Source organism: Trichoderma virens (genome assembly GCF_000170995.1).
Source record: "Trichoderma virens Gv29-8 chromosome Unknown TRIVIscaffold_2, whole genome shotgun sequence".
Lineage (NCBI taxonomy): Eukaryota > Fungi > Ascomycota > Sordariomycetes > Hypocreales > Hypocreaceae > Trichoderma > Trichoderma virens.
Window position 1 is genome coordinate 1,142,793 of NW_014013747.1, and position 26,122 is coordinate 1,168,914.

The window sequence follows — 26,122 nt, forward strand, 5'->3', positions numbered from 1 at the left end:
ATACCTTGGCACGGACATATTAAACGTTTCTTCTTCTGCATCTTCGTCTTCTTCTCCCACCTCATGCCTCCATCCAAGACCAACACCTCAAATAAAGATTTCTCTGGGATGCCACGACGATTCTTATCTCTGCAAAAACCAGCCAGTGATCGGCATGGCTGAATCCCCTCCGTTATCGCGGCCATTCCCATTCCCATTCTAACCCCGCGGCCCCACGTTCCAACCCTCTTGTCACTAGCCCTTGTGCGTGAGAAGTGCAGAGATTGGCTCGATTTGCCCAGGTTTTGCTTCTAAAGAGTACCTGCAGCTTATGGTGGTTGGTGGAGGGTTGCTGCGAGCGCTGGCAGGCGGGAGTGACGGCTCGCCCGTGCCGAGCGACGAGGATGGCGAAAAAGTTGATTTGGGTAGCATCATCGACCAGGATCTCGAAAAACTTGTTTCTTCTCTTTCATCTTTCCACAGTCTCCTTTTCTTCCTCTGTGTTGCTGGATTAAAGATCTGGTGTTCTTGAGATTATCTGACTCGAAATCTCGTCATATTGCCTCCCGTATAACACGACGACTGAACGACGCCGAAAGTGGCATTTACAAGCACGATTTTACCGCCCACTTTTTTCTCTCTCATCCTGTCGAGGCCGCGTGACCTCAGAAAAATTGCGATAGATGAGGCACGGCACATCTGATAGCGACGAAGATGAGTCCGGCGACGAGATCACCATCAATACTCAACTTCGAAGCTCTATCGACCGTCATCCTGTGAGCAGCCATGAAGAGGATAGCGCACCCCCATCACCTACTACTCCCTCTGAGGGTGGGAGTAATAGCAAGAGACCGGTCGCATGGAGCGAACTTCCTCGGAAAGACCAGCTTTTTATCATAACAATGGCGCGGATGAGCGAACCGCTTGTTCAGACTTCATTACAGGTGAGACTTACACGGGCTCGGTGGTGGCGCGACATCAAGCGCTTGTCCGACTGGACCATGAAATGCAGTCCCCCCTCATTGAGACGAGATTAAAGAATTCATAACTCACACCAAGACACCGAGTGTCTATTTCTCGTAAAAGGCCTACATGTTTTACCAGCTTAAATGGTTCAACCCATCGCTTCCCGATTCAACAATCTCAAGCCAAGCAGGCGTTCTGCATGCCAGTTTCACAGCAGCGCAGTTCCTCACGGCTATGATGTGGGGTCGCATCGCCGACTCGAAGCGCGTGGGACGTAAGACAGTCTTGCTGATCGGCTTATTGGGAACGAGTATTTCTTGTCTCGGATTCGGATTCTCGACTACGTTTTGGCAGGCGCTGCTGTTTCGGACGATTGGCGGTGCTACGAATGGTAACATTGGCGTTATGAGAACAATGTAAGTGCTTCAACTTCCTTCTTAATATCGGCGAGTCATTTTATGGATTTATGGATTTGCATTGCAACAGGAATGAGTTGAGTTATATGCTGAATGACTATGATACAGGATAAGCGAAATTATTCGCGAAAAGAAATATCAACCTCGAGCCTTCTTACTCCTGCCCATGACCTTTAATATTGGCGTCATCATTGGCCCTATCCTCGGCGGTATCCTCTCCGACCCGGCCGGTAGCTATCCCAGCTTCTTTGGCAACGTCGCCTTCTTCGTCAAGTTCCCCTACGCGGCTCCCAACATTGTCAGCTTCTTCTTCCTCTTGGCTGCTGCCATTGCTGTCTGGCTAGGTCTCGAGGAAACGCTCGACGCTCTAAGAGATGGACCCCCAGATTTGGGTACTAGGTTGGGGAAGAAAATCATGGTAAAGTATCGAAAGAGATTCGGAACAACGCCTGAAGCTGAGGGATACTCAGCTGTGCCGACATCCGATGTTGAGCTGGGAGATGGGGATGCTCCCTCCATAAGGAAGTCGACAAAGAGATACACCCAGAGGCTACCTTTCCGGCGGATTTTTACACGTAACGTTCTCGTTACGCTGGTTGCGCAATTCTTCCTCACATTCCACGTCGGGACGTTCAATTCCCTCTGGTTTGTCTTTCTTTCAACCCCAACCTCTGAGAGGGAGACTCGACTTCCATTTTGGTTCACTGGTGGCCTCGGCCTGCAGCCTCGTTCCGTTGGTATGGCCATGGCTATCTTGGGGTTCATCGGCATCAGCATGCAGCTGTTCCTCTATCCGAATATCTCCGCGCGTCTCGGCACCATCAGATCATGGCGGTTCTTTCTGCTCTTTTTCCCAGTGGCTTACTTCCTCGTCCCGTATCTCTCTGTCGTGCCTAGTACCACGCCGCCTCCTGAAGCAAAGACTGGTATCCTGATTTGGATCGCGATCTGCTGTGTTTTGTTTTTCCAGGTGACTGGGCGGACGTTTGCGCTTCCCAGTCAAGTGATTCTCGTCAACAACTGTTCGCCTCACCCCAGCGTACTGGGAACAGTCCACGGACTTGGCCAGAGCGTAAGCAGTGCTGCCCGCACAATCGGCCCCATGGTGGGAGGTGTTGTGTACGGCTTTGGTTTGAACAAAGGCATCATTGGCCTTGTTTGGTGGGGACTTAGTAGTGTTGCTATCTGTGCGTGTTTGACGAGTTTGGTTGTGAAAGAGGGCGACGGTCATGAAATTTGGCTCGAGGGCGATGAGGAAGACGAACCGAGCGCAGATCGATCGAGTTAGTGATAAAAAGGAGTGACAAGGCGGGCTCTAGCGACTTCAGTTGAAGCACCATAGAGAGATACAGAAGAAACAGTTTTATCTACCTTATGTCGCCATCACCATCTTGTCCCAGTATCCAGTGCCAAAGAGGTAGATGTAAATATGCTTTGCACCATATATCAACACCTTCAAAGCGATACAAGATCTCCACGAGATTTGCACGCCCAGTTATAAAAGCCGCCTAACGACCACTTCACCACCGGCGGAACTTTCAAAACAACCTGCGAATAAAAATTGTCTCGAAAATATTGGTTCTGTTGGTCTGTTGGACGCGATACTACAGCCTTCATATAAAGGGCAAAGCACACGAAAAAGGCCCAAATCGGCACAAGGAAGGCAAAAAAACAAGCTAAAGCACATGATAGCTCTTAAGGGAAGTATACGTTAGCGTTTGCCAAAGCTGAAGTGAGGTCGTAAAGAAGACACGCAGTGTGTGCCTAACCTATGAGCATGATCGTTGTGTTAAAGTCTGGAAGCCAAAGCTTTCTGCAGATCATAAGAATGACTTTGGATAGAACTGGCCATTCTGAGTAGAATGAATGCGGCAGAGCAAGCGGAATCGAGCTGAGAACGAGCAATCCCACAAACTCTGGCGATTCAACTACAAGAATATGATCGGGCTTGAGGTAGGCACCATACATCATTAAATGTACTCACCAACGGAATAAAAGCGCGATGCCAGGAATTTTTTCAGGCTCACGTTCGTCTTGGCTTTTTTCTCCGTCTTGTTCCTCAGATTTGGTACCTCCTCCACGACTGTCCTCGACCGGAACCCATCGTCTTCTTGTCATTGCCGCCGTCAGGTCAAAAATGATGTTGTGCTGAATCCGAGTCCATACCAAGGTGATGATAAAGAACAAAAAACTGTGCAAGCGGGATTGTAGAGTTATTGCCAAGGATGCAATATCTAGCTCAAGGAATTTGTGGTCAGCATAGCCTAAGAGTTTCATTGGCAACAACCAGGTGCTGGTAGAAGTGGCTTTGGTGATGGAAGACATGTTCATATACATGTTTATGTATTTCTGGGATAAGTATTCCGTACTCTGTATCGTGGTGAGTGTAGTACGGTTAAGTAGGTAGCTGTAATTGGAACAGTCTAGTTGCAATTCGAGCCAAAACACGATAGAGATACAAGATAACAGGGATAAAATGGAAGATGGGGGATGTGACAAAGTATCTATATATATATGTACTTAGAAAGGCGGCAATGATTCACTAGGGAAAACTAACAAAGCTACATACCCACAGTACTTGAACGTGTAAGCATGTGGATAACTTGTTTAGAGTGCAGAATCAGTATTGCGTCTTTCAAACTATATTGTTTTCCTGGAGATGAAACATTTGGTTTCGTCTGTATGGCTTCAGTTCCGAAGCATATCGACGAGGCGGTCTATTAAACGTCACATCAAATAAGACCTCAGAGTGACTGGTAACTTAGATATTGGCTAATAAATAACAGAATAATGACCACAGTAAATAATTGCTGTAGGAGCTCTGATCTGGTGGCGCTATAAGACGAAAGTTATTCGAGACTTGAAGAGGCAAAGGCAGGATGCGGTAGGGTTAGTATAAGCCATGAGAACTAGTAGCTACATATGCTGCAGTTGACTCGACTTACTATTCTTATGCATAATATAATCAACGTTGAATTGATGCTAGGTTCGGTGTTTGTCGTATAGCACCACAGGATCTGAGGATGATTCAAAACACCTGTGTACCAAAATATCTCCTAATAAAAGGTTGGAGATCTATTAGTGACACGCTTTTCGAGATTTAGCAGAATAATTGTCAGTACACATGTGAAAATTATATGTATAAGTCCACACGAACTTGGGCTTACGCCTACGAAAGTCTTGCTTTCTAGGAGAAGTTTAATCTCATTGCTCGGTAATAACCGCTGGGTATACTTCTTGTTTATTGTTTGTTTGGTAGTATAGAATGACGGTGGTTATTCAACATCTTGACTTGATTATCCATACCTTTATCATCGCTGCACTAATCTCCCATCGTATATTATCGCTATAATCATCTACTTTCGCTACTTTCATCTGCTATTGTTACTTCCATCTGCTATTGTTACCTATTCTCTGGAATCTGGACTTTCTACCACCCCCTAAGAACCTAATAATAATGTACTCGTTGTAAGTATGCGCATGTATTCTTTAATAATCCAACTTTATGGATATATAGACCTTATAATACATTGCTTCCCATCTTCATAGAAGCTTTCTCATGCCTGCGATCGTCATGTTCTGCTTTATCAACATTGACTTTTTGGTCGGAGCTTGCTACGTACATTATCCGGAAGGACAGCGATGGCGAGGCTTCTGTCACATTCTTACCGATGCGGTTAAAGAAGGCCAATCCGAAATAAAGCGTCTTATGTACTTCATCCTCAGAATAGCCAAAGATAGACAGAGGCCGGTTGTAGTAGCCGAAGATACTTTCGCCACGAAGTCTTCAAGCGCCAGCGAGAACGCTTTCTAATTCATTTCGGCTCGAGTTTCCTTTCGGACATGGTCGAATAGGATGAGCCCCTAGATCTGAGGAGCCATTTTTTTATGACGGCTTATAGAATATTGCATGTAGTATGTACTTGGATAGTAGAGACATGTACAAAATACGGGTATTGAAGATAGTGGCATCTTCTTCTGCCTTCTACTATCCATTGGGTTCCAGCCTCAAGTACCTGCCACTACCACTCCCTTCCTCTAGCACCTGGTATCAAGCAGATGTACCTAGAATATTCTAATGCCCAGAAACTTCCCACATGTGATTTAGATCTCATTGGATGTATCTATTTATGGCTGGATTGACGCATGGAGGTACGAGTACATTCCCAATTCCCTAGAGCCCCACGGCTAAATCCCGGACTTGACGCTATCTAAGGTACTGCTGCCCACCTTGATCCTCCCCCACTATCGCGCCTCAGCTTCGTGACATACAGCGGATTCGTTTGCCCACCCTCTCCAAAGCTGCTTCCAACATTCTCCTTGGTCTGCATAGGCTTCCAAATCTCTGGTGCCTTTCCTTGCAAATCTAGCCGAGACGCTGAAACCCCGATATCCCGTTTGTTTAACCACCGGCTTCCTCCGAGCATGACGAGCAGCAAACGAGCGACTGTCAGAACCTAGGACCAAGTTCACAGCGGCCCATACCTACCAACTCACGCTCCTCCCATCTCTCTCTCTCTCTCTCTTCGGCTTCACCGTTCCGTGAAGCTATTCGACCATGGAAGAAGTCAGACGGATCTTCGTCGAGTTTTCTCCATCCCCTGCGGTATACCCGTCACCCAAGGCTTACGATGTCGCCGCTAAAAGCTATGCGGCATGCGTAACAAGGCTCTCCATCAGCATACAGACTGCGATCCAACTCAATCCGGTCGAGGCTCTCCAGGTATACAACACTCATACGTGCACTTCTTCTGGTCTACGATGCTGATACGTCCGTCTGCCCAGCTACTCGATCCCTCTACCAACTCTATTGGATGCCTTTCGATAATCGATACCCTCCTTCGCGGCTCTATTCCCGAGACTATTCCTCGCTCGCTGATACTAGATGGGGCTGTTCGATTCCTATTAGGGTTTGACCCAATACAGATACGATATGTTGGAGCACTGTTTCGTTCGTTGCTAGAAGATCTCGGCAGCTTCTTTTCAGTAAGAGTGCCTATCCAGCGCCGTATTATCTACCTCTCTTCCCAACAGCCACTGACAGAAACAGCCCCTAGTTGCAGTGGAACTGCTGGCAAACGCAATTCTTCGAATCGACCCGAGCGGATCCGTATTTACATCAACACACTTGATCATGGTGAAGTTAGCCTACGATACCAACTGTATCGAGCCCGCCCTCAAGGTTCTCGATGCCGACATCCTCTTCTACCCGCGGAACTCACAGCCCGCGCGACCTGAGAATGCAAAGCACCTATACGATGCCGAAGCCGAGCCTTATATCTACATTGCCTCAGCTAGTCTTACAGATGCCATCAAGAGCACTTCCATTCTCGAATACCACCTCCTCCAAGCCATGGTGTACATATCAAGAAAGGACTGGCCCAAAGCACAAGTAGCATTAGAGCGAGTGATTGGGCATCCGACCAAGGATAAGGCAGTGAGCAAAATCATGGTGGACGGCTACAAAAAGTGGGTGCTGGTAGGGCTGCTAAGAGAAGGAAGACCTCCCAGCTTCCCTTCCTACGTCACCAGCGCTACAAAGTCGACATACAATGGGGTAGGCGAAGCCTATAACACTATTGCGTCGTTGTTCACGACGGATGGCGCTTCAGCGCTCAAGGAAGAATTTGATAAAGGACGATCAACCTGGGAAGAAGATTTGAACTTGACACTGCTTGAAGAGGCGATTGTCTCGTATCAGAAGTGGCAGGTTATCAACCTCCGCCGCATATACCACCAAGTCTCCATTTCCCAAATCCGGCAGATGACTTTGAGCGCTCAAACAGCTGAGACGCTAAAGGATGACGAGGAAGTTCTCCTGCTGGTCAGCGACATGATTGAATCCGGCATGCTCAAGGGCCAGCTTCAAATTGGACCCACGGCTGGGGAAAGCTATGTGACGTTTCACGAAGAACATGCCTTGATGACGGAGGCTGAGTTTGCGGCCGAGGTGGCCCGTAGCCATAACAGCATTCAGGTACTAACGAAACAGTACCGAGTGACGAACGAGCGACTTGGCTCCACAAAGGACTACGCGCGACATCTGATTCGCGAGCACAAACGAATGGAGAAAGACCTTGCAGATGCGGGTGTCGGCTTCGATTCCCATATAGAGGACGAAGATCTGATGACGGGCGTGCTGGGCGGTGCTTAGATAATCTTTATATTATCCTTAACAAACCACGGCGAACTTGGGAAGGGAGTTGATGGGCGCTTCCGTGGACCTGGGCAACATATCTTGCGAGGACACGAGATGACGAGACCAAACGGAGAGAACAGTAGTGGGAACAAGCAGCTCTACATCATGAATAGAACAATTCAAGGCACGCTGTCTCATTCATCACATATATTACAGAGATTATATGTACCCTGATGTGAACAGTGGCTATGATATGCCGTTGTATCTTCCAGCCTTAATTTCTCTGACCGGTTCTAACTTCTCTGATTGACCAGTATCTGGTAAGTTCATTTACCTCTATCCCTTGATGCCGTTCCACTCCCGCATAGGATCCATTGATAACATGTAGTCTGTAGTAGATTTATAAAAGGAAATGTGCCCATAAGCCCGTATAGTGCGGTGCCTTCACATGCTAAACCAGTTGCGCGCTGCAAAACCAACCGTGAGTTCCTGGAGTGGTTAACCATCTCCTACCACGCTCCCAATCCGACCGTTTAAAAAGCAAAACGAAAGCAAAATAACCACAATTCAAAACTCGACATATTTTTTCTTGTTTGTGCTAATTCTTCATGACATGCCCTTTCTGCGACGGACAAAGTTGGGCATCGAATAGGAGTCGTCCTTTTCTTGCATGCCCGACCCGGACGGTGATACCGCTCCTGAGTTGAGTCCTCTGTTTTTCTTTTCTGGTGCGCAACAGCATCCCATGGCGGCATGCAAAAGGAATGCAAAATCTGCCAACAATGCGGCTATCCACATGAAGACAAACATCTTGCCGCCGATATCACAGTGGATATTCAGCTGGTCCTGGGCCGTTAGAGCAATCTTGGCAGCCACGCTAATGACGGTGGCTATGACGGCCGCCACGGTGAGGACAATGCCGGCAACAGCACCGATGAGGGACGTGCAGAGGCTGAACCAGCGAGTCTTGAGGACCAGGGGTGTTAGGAGGAGGAGGACGAAGTTGAGAACTATGCCAGACATGAAGAAGGCGTACATGACCTGGGATCCGATGCGGAGGAGGGTGAGGATGGTGACGACTTCGGACGGCAGAGCGATTCGGGCACCGGCGAGGAGTTCACCGACAAGGACTTCGACGGGATTGAACCAGAAGAAGGATTTGGGCGGGGAGCAGAACGTTACGCCTCTGAGAGAACTAAGGTCAGTACAGGTGTCCAAACTATCGTTCTAAATGAGATTGGAGACGGCACTTACTCATCGTTGTAGCCCTCACAATAATTCCACACGCCAACCTGATAGAAGTCATGGAGACCGAGGCTCCGGGCCACGGAATTGAGCAGGTTCGAGTTCTCGACAGAAATGGGAATGATGTGGGAGACGTCGAGCTTGAAGAAGTAGATGTCTTCGAGGATGGAGGTTTGGTGGGTGTTGCCAATGAGGACGAGGATGAGAAACGGAATTGTGACAAAGTAGCAGATGCCAGCAAGTATGGCTGTGTATGTTCGTACAGCCATGGCCATGGCTTGAGGTGAATCTAAACGGCGGAATTGTTTTGAAGGGCGAGGGATGAAGAGGATAGAGGATAGAGGATAGAGGATAGAGAGGCTGCCTCTAGGGCAGGGGAAGAGACGGCGAGGAGAGCTAAGAAAGAAACAGAAACAGAAACAAGGGAAAAAAAACGACAAAAGAAACGAATGAAGAAGAGGAGAATGAAACGAAATGAAATGACGAACCAAAGAAACGAAAGAAAGACAAAAAAGAAAAAGAAAAGAGATCAGATGGCCCAGAATTGGGAACGGAGCCCAAAACATTCAATGCCGTCGAGAGTCAGTCATGCTTGGCGTTGATCCAGAGGTACGCAGTACAAGGGCCACACCTGAATGCAAGGGGCGCTACAGGTACCAGTACCGGGGCGGGCGACGCAAGCAATCGCCGTTAGCAACGAGTACCAGTTGTGCAACCCCCCCTGGCGCATCGGATCCGCTGGCACTTACAGGGGGCTCCAACTCACCCGATCCACCCACGAGGCGCTGTTCCTAGCGGCTAGCTGCCCGCGCGAGGCCCTGAAGCGGCGCCGACGACTGGGTGAGAGATTGACTGACATGAAGAGGAACAGGGATGGATGGAGGCGAGCTTGGCTCCGCTTGGCCGCCCCTTTGGAGTGTCTTGGAGATGAGTTGGCGATGCCTGTGAAGCAGACGGCAGTTTTTAGGATAACCCATGGGATGTTCATGGATGGATATACGGAGTAGTAGCACCTGTATTACAGATTTGCCCTGCTCTGGTGTTGCACGTATTCCCTATCGAGCTGCCACGGGTCAGATAACTATTGATTGACCTACCTGAGCTACGAGTACGAATGCAATGCATGCAAATCCATCCATCCAGGCCAAGCTAGTCCGCCACAGCCCGGCAGATCGGAGCGAGAGTGCCGAAAGAAGGGTGTCTGCCCCCGCCGGCTTCTGTCTCTGCTTCGCCTCATGATCAGGAACACCCACCTTGATTGCTTGAGTCCGTCTAAAGTCCAGCACCGGACCTGTCGCCAGAAAACTCTCTTTCGGCGGCATGCTTACAAGAATGTTGCATTTTCATGCACAACGCTCGCTACGAAGAAAACGTGAACAAAGACTCCCGTGTGATGAGATCATTAGGCGAGCCCATGCCCACAAAATGATAGACGCCTGACCCACGGCTAGCTGCGAAATGAGAAACTCTGGTGTCTCTGCCTGGGAGACAAATGCGGATCGGAATTTAGACAAGAAAAAAAAAAGTGCTCTCAGCTTGCGCGAGATACGGAGCTGCAGCTTGGCCAATCTGAGGTTTGTCGCCTCCTTCGCTTCGCCTTTCTTGGCCCGGGAAAAAACCTTGGTCTTGGGGCTGAGACATGTGAACAAGGGTCCAGGGGCCAAGGAGAAGCAATGGCAGTGCCTGACCAACCCCGTCCAAATGTTACAGGAAGCGCCAGGGAAAGCCGCCCGCATTGTAATTGGTAATGACGGCTTGGGAATCAGAGCAAGGAGCGCTACGGCAGAGCGCTTTGCGTCCAGAGCTCGATGGATTGCTATTGGCGTTGGTACATACTTGTATGAGATGTGCGCCGCCTGGATGACATGATTTGTTCCAGGCGATCACCAGGATCCAGTTCGCAGATCTTAGGCAAAGCTTCAGCTTCTAAAACTCCCGTGCGTGGTCCCTTTCTGGCTCTTTCACAGGACGATAAAGGAGCTCGCCAAAGAAACGTGGAGATCGAAACAAGCCAAACAAGAAGCGAGAGGGTGGAAACGCTGGGGAGCTCATATCTTGGTTTCACGGCCCATCATCTCCACCACCTTTGTTTCTTCTTCATTTTTCTCTCCCTCTCTTTCTCTCTTTCCACTTCCACTTCCTCTTCCTATTCCTATTCCTCCCCAACTTCTCCGTTCATCCCGGGCTTTTTCTCAATTCACCATCTATAATTGTCTTGCTGCCTGCCTCTCAATACGAAGCCAAGACTCGACTGGTTGGCTGGGTTTCGTTATTCCGCGTTCGAGTGGAGAGTGGCTGTGACACCCATTGGGGGCTGTCCTCGACTTATCTGCTCACATCTGATTGATGACGACGACGAGCTCCAAAAGTGGGTGAGCTCTGAGCTGTCTGCCGATCGCCGTTTTTTTCTTCTCTCTACCCACGAGTACGAGCCCGAAGCTACCACTGCCCCGTTGCGGAAACGCCTCTCGGCACGGCTTCCGGACTTTGCTGCCGGTGATTCCATACCGCAGTGACATCCATTGTCGGACATCGGACTTTCTCTGTTTCTCTGATTATCCTCCAGCGTCGTTGTTGGAAGCTAAATCTTTAATTCGTTGATAAGATAAGGCATCACTTTCGGCTGTGCTGCTGGAGGAGGTTGGATCGAGCAAGCTTGAGTACTCAGGCTCAACAACAACACCAATTGATTGAGACAGGATGAGAGTTCCCTACGCAGCCCTTGGCGCTCTGGCGCTGCTGTTACAGGCTGCCGGTGCACAAAAAGTGTCGTACTCGGACACGACAGGACTCACCTTCTATCAGGGTACCAAAACGCAGCGTGTGGGCGGCGACCCCATACCTACCGGTGTCTATACGACATACCACTCCAAGATCACCCTCGCAGGCTCCAAAACCCACACGGGGACCAGCTCCGTGACCAGCTCCAGCTCCCTCACCGTTAGCTTCCCGACGGGCTCGCTCACCACGGGCGCCAATCTCACGGCAACGGCCTCAGTTCCACAACCAACAAACACGCAGCCATGCAATAACCATGTCGAGCTCTGCACACGAAAGTTCAGCAACATCACGCAGGTTGGCTGCCACAACTCACCCTTTGTGCGGCCGGGCAACTCAGGGTCAAACCAGGAGCTGCCAGTCAAGATGCAGCTGGACGATGGCGTGCGTTTCCTCCAGGCCCAGATGCAGTTTCCGGCCAACAGCTCCGTGCCGCACTTTTGCCATACGACGTGCGATCTCCTCGACGCCGGGCCCATCACCGACTGGCTAAGCCAAGTGGCAGAGTGGGTGGACCAGCATCCGTACGACGTCGTCACCGTCCTGCTAGAGAACGGCAACTACTCGGACCCATCCATTTACGTGCCCTACATTGAGCAGACGGGCATCCTCAAGTACACCTTCACGCCCACCGTCTTCCCCATGGCCTTGGAGGATTGGCCGACGCTGGAGGACATGATTATCCATGGCAACCGTGTCGTCATGTTCCTCGACTACAAGGCCAACCAGACGGCCTACCCCTGGCTGATGGATGAGTTCTCGCAGATGTGGGAGACACCCTTTGATCCTGTGGACCGCTCGTTTCCCTGCACCGTTCAGCGTCCTCCGGATCTGTCCACTGAGGCAGCCCAGGACCGACTGTACCTGATGAACCACAACCTCAACGCCGAGTTCAACGTCTTCAGCCTCGAGCTGCTCGTGCCGGCCGTCTCGCTGCTCAACGAGACCAACGCAGCCTCGGGTTACGGCAGTGTAGGTCTGGCCGCCAACAACTGCCGTACCGACTGGGGCCGCGCGCCCAACATCCTCAATGTGGACTACTACAACTACGGCACGCCGGCGGGATCCGTATTTGAGGCGGCTGCCAGACTCAACAACGTCACGTACAACAACACGTGCTGCGGCAAGGTGCAGTCGAGCGATGCTTCGGCTCTGATAGGCGGTGCAAGAGGCGTGTTTTTGAGTTGGGCCGGCGTCATGTCTTTGCTTGCGTCAGCATTCTTGATGCTATGATCCATCAACCTGCCCTTTTCGTCTAGTTGTTCATTTGTTTTTTTGGCATGTTGCATGACAGCTTCATTTCCTTTTGATGTTCTTTATATATCTCGGAATAGCACCGACATTGGTTCGGGGACACGGCGCGGCATTGAATTGGGAGTCTCGGCAATGGGAAGAAAGATTATGACACGGAGTTGTCACTTATTATGGGAACCTAGACTTTTTAGCTCAGCAAAGGGTGTTGTCGCGCATTAATACATGGAGGAAGGGTTGCGGATCATGGACATCCGTCTCCTCTCAGATGATGCTGAATAAGCGGTCCTGATTCAGGATTCTAATTAAAAGACGCTTACGTGACAAAGTTATATATAACGAACGCTGGCGTTTTGCCTCTCTCTCTGCGACAATGTGTGATTTGTACTGACAATCCCCCATTATCCCTTATCCCATCGCGCACTATAATCTCACCGTTTGCGATGCGCGCGGGCAAAGAAGAACAAGTAAAACGGGAGTTCGGCTTGCCGACCCCTTGAAATCCCTCCGCCACAAAGAGGCCGCCGTGAGGCTCAAATCACGATGCAGAGGAGAGTCTGGTGCTCGCCGTGTAGCGGCAAACAGACGCCGACCACCGCTTAAGCATGGAGGGCCATGGCGCCCTGTGATTGGGCTGCGGTCCAGGGGCTGCAGCAGGCTATTAGTTCAAAGGTTGAGCTATCAGGCGGATTTGGCGCAATAGACGCTCCCAAACCAAGGCGAATCTTTTGGGGGCGGACGGTGGGAGGTGGGATCCCGCAGCAGCTGAACTGCGCTTCTGCTGCTAACCGGGAACAGTTACGAGTCCTCGTAGCACGACGCCGGATTTTACGTCTTGGAGCATGACCGGCAGCCAACCAGCCCTACGTAGGACGAGTACAGGGTTTCCTGGTTTTATTCGTCGGTGGCCCGGCCATTACCAACATGACCTAAACATTTGATTTCACCTCGAACCCCACCCTTGCCCGGTTGACAACTTGACTTGGCGATGCCGGACTTTGATGATCCTCCATATGCCGACTTGATTAGCTAGCTACTGCCTAGGTAGCTGAGTCTGTTTCTTCCACTTTTCTCTTCGTTCGTTCCGTCTCTTGTCTTTCTTCCTTTTCCTCTCCCATTCAATCCCCCGTTGCCTGTGACTATCGCGTTGGCTGTTCTGGTCATTGTTTGTCGCCTACTTGCAGCACCCCCAGCCTCAGCCCTAGCCATCAGCTGCAGCCTCCTTTTTCATATCTGCACGCACCACAGCAACAGCAACTGCCGCCGTTCACCGTCTTGACCAAACAAACAAACAAGGTCACAGCTCTCACTAGTGACTTTCCCCAGTTTCCACCATCCCGTCGGCAATGACTCTCTCGCAACACCATGGCTCATAATAACTATCAAGGCCGAGAGCCCTTCAGAGACCCGTGGGCGGGGCCAAGCCCGGACCAACATCTTTCACATAAAGTTTCCGGCCTCTCTGATGCCGGCGAGGACAGCCGGTACGACCCTGACGATGCCTCTCATCCGCTGCGGGGGCGTGAGTCCATAGTGTCGATGGACTCTGAATATGACCGTCGAAGTTCAGTGCCGTCGACTGCCTATGGAGACTTGCCTCGGAGCTATTCGCCAGCTTCTTCGTGGTCTGGTTCGTTTGCTTACTCTGGCGCTGGTGGTGGGGGATATGCTCCTCCCACAAGGGGTCTGTCTAAGGGGAGCCGGAAGCCAAGCTACTCTTCGGTGCAGCAGACGGTTCCCGAGAGCATCAGAGAGGAGGAGACATATGACCTATCTCTGCTTAAATCCGCGGCACCCATGGGCACATCGAAATCGCGGGGTGGTTATGAGGCTATACACGAGCAAGACGAAGAGTATGACACCGTGCCAGCATTCGATTTCACAGCAACTCTTGGGCCACTTGGCTCGCACGACGACGCCTTCATCAAGAAACTACAAGAGGAGGAGGCCAAGGGGCACTTGACCGGAGGCCTAGGCCAGGGATTCCGTGCGGGCACTCAGGTACACAGCGGCGAACTTTTCTCGGCGCCCTCGGTCCAGCGCGGCCTTTCGCGATCCTTTTCACGGCGGAACACGAGCAAGTTGAATCGTGCCGAGACGCTGCGTCATATGGGCCAGGACGAGGCCAACCGCCGCGGCGAGGTCATCCAGGTCATCATGGAGGAGCCGGTGGGAGCTGATTTAAGCAACATTGAGGGCCCCAATATTGCCTCTGCTGGCTTGCGACAGTCGACATACCCAGTCAAGGAGAAGATGACACAGACTTTCTATCCACAGCCCAACTGGAAGCCCTTCTCCATGCGATGGCCATATCTCACCTCACTGGTCCTCATCTCGGCAGCCCTGGCCGTCATGCAAGAGGTTCTATTTCAAATGTATAAAAAGGAGCCACTAGTCAAGTTCACATCCCCCGACCAGGTGAAACAGGGCGTTTACTTTGTCATCAAGTTTGCACCCACGCTGCTGGCTGTCATCTTCGGAGTCTTGTGGCAGTTTACCGACTTTGAGGTGCGGCGCTTGGAAGCATTCTACCAGCTTTCCAAGGAGGATGGTGCGGTGGCCTCGGACTCTATCAACATTGATTACGCGACCAGCTTCAATTTTTTCCGACCGTTTCGGGCCATAAGGAAAGGCCACTTTGCTGTGGCCGTGTCATCTATCGCAACCATCTTGGCTGTATCACTGGTACCGACCTTTGCTGCCGCTGCTGTCGTGCTCAGCCCATCCCGAATCGAGCGAATGGCCGACCCAGGTGGATACAAGACGCTCAACTTCAATTCTGTCTGGTCACGGCTCTTGACGGCGACCCTCGGCGTGATTGCTGTGCTGGGCTGCCTCTTGATATATCTTTTGCAGTCGCGCAAGTCTGGCCTCCTGTCCGATGTCCGAGGAATTGCTGGTCTCGCATCTATGGCCGTGGTGAGCCACATTCTCATGGACTTCAAGGACATGGATACCGCCTCTCATGGCGACATCCATAACCGGCTCAAGTACAACCGCTACGTGCTCCGCAATTCGTCCCTCGCCCCTGACGATTCGTTCGTGGTGACTGCCAAAGAGAAGGAAAAGTTCAACGACCACGATCTCCCGGCAAACCCGCACCCCGTCCTGCTTCGCTCGGTGGGCATCATCTCCATGATTGTCGGCCTTTTCCTCTTTACCGGATTTATCCCGGTGTTCTTGTTTACACCTGCTACCATCGTCACAGACAAGGCGCCCTGGGTCGTTACCGTGCTTGCTGTCTGCTTAAAAATGGCCTGGGGCGGCATGGAGACGGCGGTTCGCATGATGGAGCCTTACTATATCCTCTCCAGGCGGCACGCGCCTGCCAAGACGCTGCTTCTGGATTATACGGCGCTTCCGTTTGGCTACATGGCGGTGCGTGCGCTCTTGAATGGCCATTTGCTCGTGTTTTTCGTCGGCTTTGGCAGCGTAATGGCCGAGTTCCTGACCGTTCTCGTGGCGGGTCTGGCAACGGTTGACGGACACGACTTTTTGCTGGTCTACAATGACGGGAATAAGACTTGGGAAGTTAACTCTGGCACGGAGACGGTCAAGTCCTTTTACGTATCTGTTGCACTGTCGCTCTTCATCCTGCTCTACATGATCACCGTTGCCTTTGTCGTCTTTTTCCGCCGACGACATCCCTTCTTGCCGCGTCAGCCCAATACCATTGCCTCGGTGCTGGCCTATATCCACCAGAGCAAGATGCTCTACGACTTTGTCGGCACGGAGAAGTTCACTGCGTCGCAGGTGCGGCAGAGGCTCGGGGAGGACAAGACGTACGGCTTGGGGTGGTTTGTCGGACGAGATGGGCAGAAGCACTGCGGCGTGGATCAGGAAGAGCTGATTAGCACTTATAAGCATGGCATTAGTTTGAATCAGGGGACTCAGCCGTGGAACATTCAGTGGGATGTTCTTTAAGGCTATCGCTTTGGGTTTTTATTTTTCTGGTTACATCTTTTTGGCGGGTTGTTTTTGTCTTTTGGGTGGAAAGGGTAATTTGTAGATAGAATCTGGATGCATTTACGCGGGATCGGGCAAGGCACTATGTATGACATATACGAAGAGACTGAGCGTTTGTTTTGAAAAGCATTCAAGGTTATTTTTTCTCATGCAAAAGCCCATGAGCATATCACAGCATTTTGCCAATGTCCACGAGCATCGTTGACATCTTTTGTTATCCGTTTTGGTAAATTTTCACAATGGTATAGGGTAGGCGGCTGATTAACCAAAACCAGGTGTGAAAGCAATCAATCGTCCAACTTATGGACATGTTTGTCTTCTCTTTGTTTCACGAATATCGGGACGACTCACGATTGCTTCACACCCTCCTGTTTCAGGCGCAAGTGACAGTGTGATCACCGTAGGCAGAGAAGAGACTATTGTTTGCTCGCAGGGAGCGTGTTTCAAAGGGCGAGATGCATCTATGAGACTGAGAAAGAAAGCAGAGATGAGAAGCACGTTTCCATGTCGTATCACAGGGATTTGGGGGCGCCAAGGTATTTTCATGTTAACTTTGTTTTGCTGCGCCACGGGAAGCAATGAGGCTACCAAGGCCTTGAATTCGAAAGGGAGCCGTAATGGGTCGTTCGAAAACGTGCGCAAATCGATGAGGCTCGCCACCAGCGAAGGGATTTTGGTGCTATAATTTTTCTTCTTCTTATTGTTCCGGGTTTGAGGTACAAAAGGGGGCAGCATTCCGGCGACTTTGATTGGAATGAGCCACTTGGGGAGAGCGCATGCATCGCAGTGGTTGCGCTACGGAATTTGTGTGTCAGATGGTGTTGTGAAGGACTAGCTCTTTTGGTTGGGTGCATCAGATGGACTTGTTGAGGGTATTACTCCGTATACGAGTTACAGTGCTGTGCCATTTGCCGCTGGGATTCTAATACGAAGTCGTGAGGATGGACGACCAAATAGATAATGGGATGATTCCCTCTCCACTCTCTTGCCTGTACAGGGACTGCCAGGTAAGGCAATACACGTAAACGCAAATCCCTAGTCGGGCATCGAGTAAAGAATTAAAAAAGATCTGCTCTCGCCCGATGACGTTTGTCCACGGCCGGATTCAAGTTTTTTCTCGTAAAAATGCTTGCAACGGATTCGTTTTTGGCCCTACCCAGACGGATTCCACGGGCCCATTCCCAGTGGGGAGGGACTTTAGATGCGCCGGCTTGGTACCTCGGATCGTGTGGAGTGGCCGCGCCAAGGGCATGTACCCCGCATGCCCAACACGAGTAACGCCGCGAAGCTCCATCCAACGCTATGGGTCCGTTGTGGTGCCATCTGGAGCTTTGGCTTCTGCTTTTTGCTGCTTTTTGCTGCTTATTGATCGGGGCCCTGGTCGATTGGCGGCTTGATTGGCAGCATCCGCAGCGAGAGAACCCTTCTGGGGCCTGGCTAGGCATTCTATTCTGGGCGCGCGACCCCATTTTGCGTGGATGCTCCGTGCAGAGTACAGTCTGTAGCAGAATAGAATCGAGTATAGGCAGAATTCCAAAGCACTAATCGAGTCTCTCCCTCCCTTGAGTAGAGTCCAGTCCATCGTTTTTACCCGCAGAAAATTGAGGGCCTGGCTGCTCACGGTGGCTGGTTACATAGCACAGCACAGTACTCGTACAGCCCTGTAGAGCCCCGAGCTCGTAATGCTCGTAGGCCCTGATTGGCGCCCCCGCTCCCTAAAACCGTCCACTGTCGACGCTGCGATCTGTCTCCAGGAAAAGCGGGAAGCGGCACAAGATCAAGCGTCGACAGCAGTCAATCCTCGCGAATGCTTCCTCTTCTCTCCTTCACTCGCTCGCTGCCGCAGGACCATCCATTCGCTTTTGTTTCCCTCTTGGCGCCGACGCATCCGCCCTCTGTCCGTTGGCCACTTCCGTGGTAATCGGCAACTGCTCGCTACCTTTTTCCGATTTTTTATTTTATTTTTTTATTTTGTTTCGTTTCCTCGCCTCGGACGGACCAGGCCTGGGAATCTCTCTCGCTCCGCAGATCTGCCCATTTCGTCATCGACCCGTGCATCACGAAACTGCGCTTCTTGGCGCCGTTCAGCAACTCGTTCTTGTGGTCGCAAAAGCTCGAAATCGTCGAAAAGGACTGCTTCCAAAGGCGCTCAAAGTGGTTGCGCTCAAAAGCCCATTTTGCCGACGGAAGCGACAGAGCAAAAAACACGGTCACCGGCTTTCTCACGTCTGACCTCGTATTCCGCTCAGTTCAATTTCCCCTCGTCATCAGCCTCGAAGGACGACCCCGAAACAGCCCTTGATTCATCTGCGACTCGCGAGAAAAGCGTCGACTGCATTCCGAGCAAAAAGACGACGTCAAAGCGCTAACCACCATCACTATGCGGTCGTTCTTCAGGGCGCCGCTGGCCTTGCTGGCCATGACGGCTTCGCTGCTGTCGCCGGCCGACGCGGAAAGGATGCTCTTGTCCAACTCGCTCAACCTCTGCCAGCAGGATTCCACCCTGCAGGCCAGTCTGTTCAATGTCGTCTACACACCCAGCAACAACTCGGCCAGCATCAACATGGTGGCCACCTCTTCGGTCCAGGGCAAGGTCTCGTTCGACATCGAGGCCTCTGCGTACGGCTACACCTTTCTCAGGCAGACTGTTGATCCCTGCGATATTGGACTCCGAGGTCTCTGCCCCATGGTCTCTGGCAAAATCGCCTTTGGCTTTAATTTGCCCGTCAGCGCATCCGCTGCCTCTCAAATTCCCGGCATTGCCTACCATGTTCCCGACTTGGACGCCACCGTCAAGGTTCGCGTCAACCTGACGGGCACTGGCGAGAGTGTTGCTTGTGTCGAGGCCGACATTTCCAATGGAAAAACCGTCAACCTCGTTGGTGTTAAGTGGGCCACTGCTGTTATCGCCGGCCTGGCCCTCGTCTCATCCGCCATCATCAACGGTCTGGGTCATTCCAACGCTGCCGCCCACGTTGCCGCCAATTCTCTATCGCTGTTCGGCTACTTCCAGGCTCAGGCCATTATCGGTCTTACCGGTATCCGCCTCCCGCCTATCGTGCAGGCCTGGACCCAAGATTTCCAATGGTCCATGGGCATCATCCGTGTGGGCTTTATGCAGACCATTTTCACCTGGTATCAGCGCGCTACTGGCGGTACGCCTTCTACCATCTTCGACTCTCTCACCACTGTGTCTGTTCAGCTCGAGAAGCGAGGCCTTCAGGTCGCAGAGGCCGGTCTCAGCCTCATCAAGCGCGGCGTGGCCATGATGCCCAAGCCTGCTGTTCAGCTTTTGAAGCGCGGCAACGTCATGACTGGTTCTGGAAGTTACGTCGTCTTTGGCATCCAGCGTGTCGCCTTCAAGGCCGGCATCGAGAGCACCAACCTGTTCATGACTGGCCTAGTCTTCTTCTGGATCTTTGCCCTCATCGTTGCCGGCGCTGTTGCTGCCTTCAAGGGCTTCCTCGAGATTCTTGCTAAGCGCGGCATCATGAAGAACGACCGATTCCTTGAATTCCGAAACGGGTGGATTACTGTCCTCAAGGGCATCCTCTTCCGCGTCTGTCTCATTGGTTTTCCCCAAATGACCATACTTTGCCTGTGGGAGTTTACTCAGCGTGACTCGGCCGCCGAAGTCGTCCTTGCCGTCTTCTTCTTCTTCGGCCCGCTCATTACCCTCGCCTGGGGCGCCAGCAAGGTCATCCGCATTGCCCGCCGCTCAATCTCCATGCATCGCAATCCCGCGTACATTCTGTTCTCGGACCCGCAGGCTCTCAACAAGTGGGGATTCCTTTACGTCCAGTTCCGTGCTTCGGCCTACTACTTCATCATCCCGGTTCTCTTCTACACGCTCATCAAGTCCATGTTCATTGCACTGGCTCAGCGCAGCGGTGTCACACAGGCCATCAGTCTCATCATCATCGAAGTCGGTTTCCTCATCGCAGCCTCCGTCCTTCGTCCCTGGATGGATAAGAGCACCAACTCCTTCAACATTGCCATTGGCGTCATCAATTTCCTCAACGCCATCTTCCTTTTCATTTTCACCAATGTGTTCGACGCCCCCTTGCTAGTTGTCGGCGTCGTCGGCGTTGTTCTTTTCATCCTGAACGCCGCCTTCTGCGTCATCTTGCTCTTCATGGTCATTTTCTCCACTGGATTCTCTCTGATCCGCAAGAACCCGGATGCGCGCTACCAATTCATGTCTGACGACCGCGCCTCCTTCATGAAATCGCAATCGCAGCTGAACGCAACCACCGAACTTGATGCTCTGGCCGCCACGGCTCGAGGTGACAAGCTTGGCTACAAGTCCGGCTTTGATTTGGATGACAACGAGTCTATGTCCTCTAGCGACGTCCGAAAGCACAACGAGGCTTCTGGCTCTTACAGCGTCTCTGCTACAAACTCTCAGAACTCCTTCTATCCCAACGGTCAGGGCCAGGCCAACGCTGCCATTCCCCTTTACCCTGCCCCCCAGCGAGGACCGAGCCCTCTGCGAGAGAGCGCGCCGAATCCGATCGCCTCTGGTGTCTCCCTGGCACAACAGCGGACAGCGAACACGGCCAGTCCGGCAAGCGGATATCGGTCGCAACACAATGCTAGGTAAGCATCATTGCAATTTCACACAGGAATCTCACAATCCTTGGCTAACTCTTCTCTTTAGCCCCTGGCAACGCGGTGCAGGTTATGACCACTAGAGTACTCTCTAATGAAACAAAGGGGAATATGTAGTGACGGCAGGTTCTTGATTCAGAAGATAACTCCATGTAACGACCGGGAGGGAACTGATATCACTGAGAACTAGGAGACATGATGGCGTTTGTAGGGATGTGTTTGGCGTTGAGGTACAATGACTGCTTTTTACTTCATCTTTACGTTTGATCCTCTTTGGTTCTGCTCCTTTGTATATACGCCTATCATTTATAAGGGGCTAGGACAGCGGAGGTTGGGACTATCATTTCATCATTTATGTGAAACACAATTAGGCCACAGGTCTAACGAGCATCTGGGGGAGATCCATTCCTCGTGCTGTAGGATAATGTTACAACAATAAAGGTCAAATTCGAATACGCTAGTACTTGTCCATGTCTATGAAGAATATGAAATAGTAATGCAATGCGAATATTGATTTGAGAGCAAATAATAATAGATAAGGCTAAAGAAACAATTCCTGTGACAAGGAGTGAATATTCTAGATCCGACGCCATACATGTGGTATCACGATTCCTTGCTATTGCTTGATCACTCTCCCCCCCCCCTTTTTTTTGTTCTGGTTATCATTTAACCCCGATAAACCTCCTGTTGTTTTATTGAATCGCTTGAATCACTATAGTTGTAATGACAGTCTTATTTAAACCAGATAGCCCAGAATCAAGCAAAAGAAAAGTCAAAGAGGGGGAAATGTTCCAAAAAAAGAGAAACCGCTTTTTTTCCGGCCTTGATCGCAGAAATAAAGGATTTTTTCGAACCAAGAGAAGCAAACAAAGGAAAAATATAAATTGTAATGAGCAAGAGGCCCAAAAGGAGTGCGTTGTCTACACTTTATAGGCAGCACTGTAATTAAAAAAGGGTTAAGTGAATTGGAAATAGAGTGAAAAAGAAGTTGAGAAAAATAAAAAGGAAATGATGTGTGAAAAAGAGTGTTTTGAGGAGGGGGGTGGTATCATGTGTTGTACATGAGATGCGGAGCGAGGGTTTCGCATCTCATGCCCCTTTATTTTAGAGCTGGCGAGATAGAACAACGGTACTCGACGTGAACTACGAAACAAGAGAATAAAAGAATAAAGCAAAAAAGAAGAGGAAACAAACGGAGGATAGAGAAGGGAAAGGAAAGGAAAGGAAAGGAAAGGAAAGGAAAGGAAAGGAAAGGAAAGGAAAGGAAAGGAAAGGAAAGGAAAGGAAAGGAAAGGAAAGGAAAGGAAAATATGGTACACATATTAAAACACAAAGCCCTCTTGTATCAACTTATCCACGTCTCCTCCCGCTGCAGCCACGGCCTTCATCGCCGCCTCGCTCAGCCTCCGCCTCTTCTCCTGGGCCTCCTTCTCCCGCCGGGCCTTTGTCTTGGAGCTCCCGCTCGGCGCCACGCCCGTCATCAGGATGCTCCCGTCGTTGGGCGTGAAATTGACAAAGCCTATGCCGTCGCCCGCGAGGCCGATGCCGCTTCCAGCGCCGGCGTCCCGCGACCTACGCTTGCGGACGCCCCCCGGCGTGTTTGGCGCGGACCCAGGGCCTCGGCCGGAGGCGCTGCGGACGGAGGAGATGGACCCCGTGGAGCTGTGCCGGGACTGGTTGCGCATCTGGGCCTGCGCGGGCGTGGGCGAGGCCGAGGGACCGCGGGTCTTGCGCATGGGCGACGACGACAGGTTGCGATGACGGGCTCCCGAGGATGGAGCTCGTGGAGGCCGGCTGCAGCGGTCGGTTGGGATGGGTGGCGGCGGCGGCAGATATGTCTGCGCGGTGAGCCCAATGTCGTTGACGACGGCAGGCTGCGGGGGCCGAGGCTGGGGCATGTGGATCATAAGGCCTGCGGCCCCCGTGTCTGGTATAGGGGCGTATTCATATGGCAACTCCCCGTGCTGCGAATGCATGGCCTGGTTCATGCTGGCGTTGATGTTGAGATCCCACCAGGCGGAATCTTGACTCGCCCCGTAGTCGGTGCTGCCCCAAGGCTCCGGCGCCGAGGCCGTCATCATTTGCTGCTGCCAGCCAGCTTGCTGCGGAGCTTGAGAAGTGGCATCGACGGTGGTGGTGGAACCCATCATGCTTGAAGCTGCCTGATACAGATGCTGCTCGCTCTTGATGCGGCGGTTGGAAGAGTGCATGGGCGTAGGATCCATGCCGCCATGGTTGTAGTACTGCATGCTCGGAGAGTGGTATACCCTTGGCGGCTCAGCAAACGGATCATCGCAGAAGCCGTGTATAAAGGACGAGGCGCCGGGGTCGTAGGATGTGGGCGAGGGGCTCTCGTGAGAGACGCTGCTCACGCTGCTCTGCGCTATGCTGTGCATCCGTGCGGCTCGAGACTTGATGGCCATGGGAGGATGGTCTAGTGTAGGGGACGCTGACCTCTCTATCGGAGGCTGCTGCTGCTGCTGCTTTCTGCTCCTTCTCCCAAGGGTGGTCGCCTTGCGGATAGTAGAGGACAGTGCCTCGACCAGCTTCTTTGGCCTCCGGGTAGAGGTGTTGGGCGGCGTGGGAGACGGCGGGCGCGAGACAGAAGAGTTCTTCTGCGGAGAGTGGAGGGAGATGTTTTCAAGGCGTTGGAGCTCAGTCTCCGACATGGACTTGCGACTGAGATGGTTGAATTGATGAGCTCCGCCGGTAGCCGGATCGGCAGCTACTCCGAAAGCAAGCTCCTGGGCATCCAGGCCATGGTTTGCCGCAGTGGTGGAAAAGAAATCGAATTCGTCAGCCGAGGAGACGACTGAAGAGGCAGTGCCTGTGGCCGCTTGGTTCATGAAGAACGAATCCGGTACGCTCCCTATCGTCGAGTTCCCGCTACGCCCATCATCGACGGGAGTCCTGGCAATACTATCTCCGTCAAAGTCCACAAACTGTCCGAATAGATCGCTCGATGCATCAGACGGCAGCCCGTCTGCCCCCTGCCAAAACATATTGGCGTCCCTATCGACGGTAGGCTCGACCCGGAACGGTGCCGTCCAGAAAGCCATTGGATGATGCTCGTGGTGGCGAGAGTCTCGGATTCGGGAGTGGCGGGTTGATTATCTGTTGACGGATCCGGCTAGTATCCAGATTCGCTCATCACAATGATGTGGGCTTGATAGGTGAGTGAAGCCAAATGTTGTATGGGGGGGTGCCGTTGGTGTTGGCCGGATTCGATCATACAGGGAGAAAAGCTTAACTGCGAGAGTGAATAGGTGACTGAGAGAAGCAAATGAGTGGAGTTGCGTCTCGAAGACAGAGAATCAGATTTTGGAAAAGAGAGGATTGGTGAGAGAGAGAAAAGAAGAGAGAAGGACAAGGTCGGAGAGAAGGAGGTGTGTCGAGCATCCCATTTCTCAAGCACGGAGCGCAATCAGATTCATTAACTAAACAGCCCATCTATACTAAACGGTGATGCTGCAAACCAAACCAAGCAACTCTCCGGAAAGATACCACAGCAACCATAGCTCTTCGTTCCTCGCCGAGTTTTCCCCATACGGAAGAGGAATGCACGGGGCCGTGGTGACGCATTCCATTGCCTTGCCCCAGCTCTGTTGCCACAATTAAGACGAGCTCATCATGTGCCATCCCGCTAGTAGCTCATGGTCCACAGCCAAAGCGATGCTAAGGTGGGAAGAGTATGGAGCAGCAAGGTAATAAGACAAAGAGGCATATGTCGCCGCCGCGATCTGGTGTTCCAAACCACCATGCATGCGTGTGGGGTGTACCTTGCATGAGAGTAACATGACCACATGGTAGCAGCAACAGGCTCGCTCGGATCGGCCAGTGCGCCAGGCCTCAAACATGCATATTGAGAAATGAACATCGTACACAAGATGAAACGAAGCACCGCTCTGATAAGATGATGGCACTGGCCACCCTGCATAGCGGCTGCGGTGAGGCAACTTCGTCCAAGTTGCTTGTCCGCCCCTCTCTGCCCTGCATTTGAAGCAATTGCCGACTTGGCTTCGCAGGTTTGGCGCACTTGCAGCCAGCTCTTTCAATGGCCCTCGCAAGTGCCGATCTTTTCTCCTTGTCATCTCGCGCAGCTGAAGTTTCTGGCTCCGGAAAATGGAACATCAGGGCCATGCCCACGATTCTGGGGCGCAATGTTTCAGTAACGAATGTCATTGCCAAGTCAACGGCCGCCCTACAGGGAGAAAGCCATCCTGCACCATGAGGCTGAGCGGGGCCAGGCAGCTGCAAAGTTTGTAGACAAAGGGCGGCAGTCCCCTGGACAGGTAGGGGGGAATGTCTCTCAAGACAAGAGGAACCATTAATTCTTCGTTCCGCGGGGGGCAATCGATCGTCCAAGGCTGTATGGTAGTCATTCAGAACCCACCCATAAAGTTCGGAAGCTTACCGGTTCATCTGACACCGTCTGATGCTGGCAGTCCGCCTCGCAAGGATCACTCGGTCCTCGCAAGCAGGGCACACCATGAGGGAGATTAGAAAGAAAAAGAAGAGGAATAAGAAGGCCGCAGGGGCAAGGTCTCACAGAAACGGCACCAGCACGTGGTGAAGGAGAAAAGCAATTTCCCTGGTGAGAGACACGCCAATCCCACGTCTGTGCTCTAGAGTTACACGACCTGTGAAGCGGCCTCGATCTCGAATCTAACGGCCGTTCCTTTCCTGGGGATCTTGGGGAGCACCCGTCACGCACCCGTCACGTATCCGTCAAAGGGAGAAGTGACAACAAAGGAGACCCCAGCTGCGGCCA

The 26,122-nt window shown here is 51.8% G+C and overlaps 8 protein-coding genes across 8 annotated transcripts; 5 read left to right on the forward strand and 3 right to left on the reverse strand.

Annotated features, from left to right (window-relative positions):
- Positions 1-830: 830 nt before the first annotated feature.
- On the forward strand, positions 831-2,634 carry TRIVIDRAFT_124501 (uncharacterized protein; the record flags this gene model as incomplete). Its single annotated transcript, XM_014105007.1, has 3 exons — positions 831-923; positions 1,066-1,361; positions 1,470-2,634. Coding segments are annotated over 3 exons (1,554 nt in total), but the record flags the coding sequence as incomplete, so codon positions are not given.
- Positions 2,635-5,919: 3,285 nt separating this feature from the next.
- TRIVIDRAFT_229305 (uncharacterized protein) lies at positions 5,920-7,515 on the forward strand (the record flags this gene model as incomplete). The annotated part of the gene is made up of 3 exons (XM_014105008.1): positions 5,920-6,084; positions 6,147-6,347; positions 6,412-7,515. 3 exons carry the CDS (start codon positions 5,920-5,922, stop codon positions 7,513-7,515), a joined length of 1,470 nt encoding a protein of 489 aa, XP_013960483.1.
- Positions 7,516-8,106: 591 nt separating this feature from the next.
- TRIVIDRAFT_35321 (uncharacterized protein) lies at positions 8,107-9,014 on the reverse strand (the record flags this gene model as incomplete). Its single annotated transcript, XM_014105009.1, has 2 exons — positions 8,107-8,686; positions 8,755-9,014. The coding sequence occupies 2 exons, from the start codon at positions 9,012-9,014 to the stop codon at positions 8,107-8,109; spliced, it is 840 nt and encodes a 279-aa protein (XP_013960484.1).
- Positions 9,015-11,445: 2,431 nt separating this feature from the next.
- TRIVIDRAFT_36162 (uncharacterized protein) lies at positions 11,446-12,756 on the forward strand (the record flags this gene model as incomplete). The annotated part of the gene is made up of 1 exon (XM_014105010.1): positions 11,446-12,756. The coding sequence occupies one exon, from the start codon at positions 11,446-11,448 to the stop codon at positions 12,754-12,756; it is 1,311 nt and encodes a 436-aa protein (XP_013960485.1).
- A 1,383-nt stretch (positions 12,757-14,139) lies between these two features.
- TRIVIDRAFT_36389 (uncharacterized protein) lies at positions 14,140-16,698 on the forward strand (the record flags this gene model as incomplete). The annotated part of the gene is made up of 1 exon (XM_014105011.1): positions 14,140-16,698. One exon carries the CDS (start codon positions 14,140-14,142, stop codon positions 16,696-16,698), a length of 2,559 nt encoding a protein of 852 aa, XP_013960486.1.
- A 1,914-nt stretch (positions 16,699-18,612) lies between these two features.
- Positions 18,613-21,808, forward strand: TRIVIDRAFT_73642 (uncharacterized protein; the record flags this gene model as incomplete). The annotated part of the gene is made up of 2 exons (XM_014105012.1): positions 18,613-21,339; positions 21,401-21,808. The coding sequence occupies 2 exons, from the start codon at positions 19,121-19,123 to the stop codon at positions 21,432-21,434; spliced, it is 2,253 nt and encodes a 750-aa protein (XP_013960487.1).
- Positions 21,809-22,673: 865 nt separating this feature from the next.
- TRIVIDRAFT_218445 (uncharacterized protein) lies at positions 22,674-24,410 on the reverse strand (the record flags this gene model as incomplete). The annotated part of the gene is made up of 1 exon (XM_014105013.1): positions 22,674-24,410. One exon carries the CDS (start codon positions 24,408-24,410, stop codon positions 22,674-22,676), a length of 1,737 nt encoding a protein of 578 aa, XP_013960488.1.
- Positions 24,411-24,743: 333 nt separating this feature from the next.
- On the reverse strand, positions 24,744-25,025 carry TRIVIDRAFT_215241 (uncharacterized protein; the record flags this gene model as incomplete). The annotated part of the gene is made up of 1 exon (XM_014105014.1): positions 24,744-25,025. The coding sequence occupies one exon, from the start codon at positions 24,988-24,990 to the stop codon at positions 24,802-24,804; it is 189 nt and encodes a 62-aa protein (XP_013960489.1).
- Between the last annotated feature and the right edge of the window lie 1,097 nt (positions 25,026-26,122).